Genomic DNA, 4,592 nt, shown 5'->3' with positions numbered 1-4,592 from the left:
AAAGATTACGATGTTTAATGGCGATTTATTTGAAGATTTGGGGAAAGAGTTGATGCTAAATCAAGGAGAGACGGAGAGGAAAGGGTCAAAGGGGGAAACACAATTTTGTATCAAAAGTGTTAAATGGTGGTGAAATTTAAGAAGTGAGTAAAGTTAAGGTGGTAAAATACAAAAAAAGCAACTTAAGACGGTAGCACAGATTAACCAGTCCAGCTACGTAGGTTTTCGATAGAGTTCGACCATGTGACCTCCAAGTCACAAGATGAGTTCCCCTCCAACTCCACCAACTTATGTTGACTCCACCAACTTATGTTGGTTAAAATATGTTCCTATTTAAGAATGCCTTGTTTTAATAATAATTAGTTAATTACTCAAAGATATAAGAAAACGAAAAACTCACATAATGTCTTAAATGTATACTAGTAATTTCATTGCACCTACAATACTTTTGTAATTCATTACCGTCCTAAAAAACACTAATGCTATCGGATTGATATAAGACATAAAATATTTTTGTAATCCATTATTCGCACCCTATCAAAAAAAACACGCATACTTCGTATTATTTTTGGATAATAAATAGGACATGTTATAACAAACCATAGTGTAGTTCGATACTCCATTCCGTATCTATTTATTCGTATAAAACTAGATGTCCTTTTCCGTAATAAGACAAACAAATGGAGGGTAAGATGGGGTGATGAAATACTGAAAATTCGAGAAACAACAATAAATCATTTTCATTTCCCTTTAAATTTTGTTTACATCAATACTATTCGGTTTCTTTATACTAACCCAACAACAAAACCCTCATTATAAATATAGAAGTATTTCCACGTCTGTGATAAGCGATCTGCGGAGCGAGACGACGACGATAAAAAAGAAGAGAGAGAAAAAAAAAAACACAAACCCTCAAAAAAAAACAAACAAAAAAAAAAACGAAGAAATAATTTCATTTTTTATTTTTCAATTTTAGTAGATCTGAAATTCGTCGAAAATTCACGAAATACAAAATGAGGATTCGGAAAAACGCAAGGCTGATAACTTCGTCACCGTCGTCGTCGTCGTCATTTCTAGTTTGTCAGCTCAATCGTTCTCCTTGGGATGTCGAGTCTTTCTCTCTCCAGGTGAACCCATTCTTTTCATTTCAATTTTATTTTTTGATTTTCAGATCTATTTTTGTTTTCCCAACAATTTTAATTCCAATTTTGAACTTTCTATTAATAAAATTTGAATATTCTTACATTTTGTTTATTTTCCTGCAAATAAATTAGGGTGGGCGGTCGAAAAATAAATAAATTAGGGTTTGAATATACTTCATTTTTTCTTTCTCCCTCCATTTTTAGGGTTCTTAGATTCTACTACAAAGCTGCAAATAACGTAATTAGGGTAAGATAATGGTTTAATTACATTATCTTTTGTTGGATTATCGTTTTTACGACGTCGTTTAATTTCTCTCAGGCCGATTGGGAAGACGGGTTAAGAGTGAATGGCAGTTCAGCCGAACAATTTCCTTCTTCAGATAGGTAATTAATTTTGCTGATCTAGTTCAATTATTTTTATTATCTACAAAAATTATCTTTTCGAGTTTTAGGGTTTTAATTTCGGAAGGTTTTTCACATGCTTTTTTCATTTCTGCTCGAATTTGGAAATTGGTAATTAAAATGGATTGTAGTGTATTTTTTTTTGCAATGCTTTCATGATTGAAGTAGTAACTCGTCAAATACAGCTTCCCTAGTGGGGAGTCTATGGAATTATCATTCGAGTACGTGCAAAAATCATTGCCGCCACCGCCGATAATTAAAACCCAGAAAAGAGAGGAGCTACAAGTTGGATGCCGCAACGATAAAAAGAATGGGTGGCAGCCTATCCCTCACCCGCTCAATCCGCCACCACTTATGGTAGAACCACCACTGCCTCCAACCCCCACTGTTCCAAAGAAGCGGGGACGGCCTAAAAAGTCCACAACAGCCTCAACAATAACCGCACCAACACCCACCACCCCAACTACACCCGCTACCCCAACCAATAATAATAGTGGCAATAACCCGTATGAGTTTTACTATTATTCCGGGTTCGGGCCGAAGTGGAGTAAGAAGAGGGGAGGGAACAAGTACATTGGTGGTGGCGGTAATGATAAGAAGGATGCTTATGAATCGCCAGGTTCTTCCTCTACTATTATGAGTGAAGACGATAAAGATGATGACGATAACAAGAAAAACAAGAATAATACTAATACTAATACTAGTACCAGTAAAGTTGTAGTGATGGAGAGCAATATGGTGGAGGATGAACTCGACTATATCGAAGATGATTTCGATGATGACGACGAAGATGCGAATTCCGGTGGGAGACGAGTTCGGAAGCCGGTGAAAGCTAGGTCACTGAAATCCTTAATGTGACTCATCAATGGTGAATTTCGCTTAGTTTTAGCTAGGAAGGTTGTAGGTTTTCCTCCCTTTTGTTGTTGTATTTGTTGGTAATTTATGTTTTTTTTTTAAATTTTAATTTTGGGTGTGTACTGTTGTAATTTACTTCCGTTGTAGTAGCTGACTGACCGGTGAGAATAGCAACTTCCTTTTTATAATTTTATTTTGTGGATGACTTGTCAAATGAGCAATCTCCCTACATTTTGGTCAAAACTTTAAAAGTCAACACTGAAGTTAGGGTATTTTTGTAATTGACCTCATTAGTTCTTTTGAGTTCTTCTAAATTTGTGTTCAAGTTATAGCCTAATGACTAATGAGTAACGAATTTCTTTATCTGCTCCGTAATATATTTCGTTTTCCCTGTATTTACCTCGTATAACTTGCTTTTTTAAAAAACTTATTTTTATAGAAAGTGCCATTTAGGTGTAGATGTGACTTCAATATCGCATAATAGACTAGATTCGTGAGAGACGATGTCCAATTATTACTTCTCTGTCACTATATTTATTTCAATTTAAATTTGATACAATATCCTAAAAACGAGATATTGGATAAGGATTTTGAGTTAGAAATATGATTTTATTTTCTCATCGATTTAGGGTATATAGATTTTCTCGATATTTTATTACATTTAAAATTGAATTTTGCAAAATTAATCATTCGTCAACTACCAAGAAGTTTGGAATTTATCTGATCGGTATATATATATATATATATATTTTTCCTTTATAATAACTTGCCGCCTTGCTTATATGTCAATTTAGTTCAATTTAATAATTTATTTATAACAACATGTGAGTTGTAGTTTGCTAAACTTTGTTCGTTGAACTAAGCTACGTGTCTCATCTTCCCAATCATATGATATACGGAGTACTCGGTAGTGTAGTTACGGAGTAATTATTACTCCGTACTAGTGTAGTATGCACGGGTATGGTAGCCAAGAAGCTGGGAGTAGTCAAAGTGCATAGATTTATCATTTATGAAAGGGTAACCTTAAATACTCCAATAAAAAGTGCATGGATGATGGATATATGAAAGGGTAACCATGCATACAACATTTGAACATTACAATTTACAAATCTACAAGTAGTCAACTTGTTTATTGCCAAAAAGCAACGATCTTGATCTCTCTGCTTTCTCACTCTGACCCTTCTGCTACTCGATCAGAATTGAATCTCTCTCTCTATCCGCTTCGAATTAAAATCTGTTGCCTGATATACGTAATAAGTGCGCGTAAGTCCATCTTCTTCATTCTTCAATCACTTTTTCTTTGACATTTTATTTCAAACCGTGATTCATCTGCTCTATTCTTCTCCAATAATAAGTTGATGGTTCTTTCAATTCGTTTCAACACTAGTTCCTGATCGAGAAATTCTTAGATTCTTTTATAGTTATGGTTCGTTTGGGATAAACTCATGAATATTTGTCCGTTGAGGGTGTTCTGGAATTCAATTCGATCTCATCAATTAATATATATATATATATATATATATATCATGATCTGTCAATGGAATGGGTTTGTTTAGCCAGCTGGTTGCATCACTAATTAGGTCATTGGAGCCGTATTAATTTGAGAGTTTCCAACCTCATACGGGTCTGCATTCAGTTCCTTTTGCTTTTGGTGTCTACACCATACACAGCAGACTAGATACTTGATCGAGTATTCAATTCAACAAGCTAGAAGATTAAATTGGGTAGCTTCTTGTTGAATACAAGATTGTGTTAATTATCAGTAAAGAAGCTAGCTTGATACAGAGGATAAACACTGGCCGGTAACGTTGCTGCTCGCCTGTTCGGGTTCAAAAATCAAAAGTAAGACTGTCGTCCACTCGTCCTGCCATCAGCTATGAATAATAATATATGGGACTATTCTTCTATACTTCATACCAGCTGCCCAGTTTTATTATTGTTCTTCAGCAAATTTAACAGTGTGGATTTCCATGTGTGTAGCTTCTGATACATTCAGCACTTCCAAATGTGTAGATTGGTTTAATTATCTCTTGTTGAGTAATCAAGCCTCAAACTAGCTCCATCTAATTTCTATTTCTATTAAACTGCATTTCTGCTACTAGGAGTAAATTAAAACAGAGATTTTTCATATTTTGCATTTTCTTCATTCTAAAAAACAAACATTCAAAGCGAATATATTCCCAACATGCCAAC

General features: G+C 34.6%; 1 protein-coding gene across 1 annotated transcript; it reads left to right on the top strand.

Annotated features, from left to right (window-relative positions):
- The first annotated feature begins 816 nt into the window (after window positions 1–816).
- LOC110788680 (uncharacterized) lies at window positions 817–2,762 on the top strand. Its single transcript, XM_021993323.2, has 3 exons — window positions 817–1,127; window positions 1,462–1,526; window positions 1,730–2,762. The coding sequence occupies exons 1-3, from the start codon at window positions 1,014–1,016 to the stop codon at window positions 2,400–2,402; spliced, it is 852 nt and encodes a 283-aa protein (XP_021849015.1). The 5' UTR covers window positions 817–1,013; the 3' UTR covers window positions 2,403–2,762.
- Window positions 2,763–4,592: the final 1,830 nt, after the last annotated feature.

The sequence above is a fragment of the Spinacia oleracea genome, chromosome 2, assembly GCF_020520425.1.
Source record: "Spinacia oleracea cultivar Varoflay chromosome 2, BTI_SOV_V1, whole genome shotgun sequence".
Lineage (NCBI taxonomy): Eukaryota > Viridiplantae > Streptophyta > Magnoliopsida > Caryophyllales > Amaranthaceae > Spinacia > Spinacia oleracea.
Note: the sequence above shows the minus strand (reverse complement) of the source record. Positions and strands in the feature narration are given on the sequence as shown.

What these genes read in the sequence shown, in the direction of transcription:
- LOC110788680 (XM_021993323.2), top strand. Translation starts at nt 1,014, where the DNA reads ATGAGGATTCGGAAAAACGCAAGGCTGATAACTTCGTCACCGTCGTCG. An exon ending in TCGAGTCTTTCTCTCTCCAG is followed by an intron (nt 1,128 to 1,461) that starts GTGAACCCATTC and finishes AATTTCTCTCAG; the next exon opens with GCCGATTGGGAAGACGGGTT. An exon ending in CAATTTCCTTCTTCAGATAG is followed by an intron (nt 1,527 to 1,729) that starts GTAATTAATTTT and finishes CGTCAAATACAG; the next exon opens with CTTCCCTAGTGGGGAGTCTA.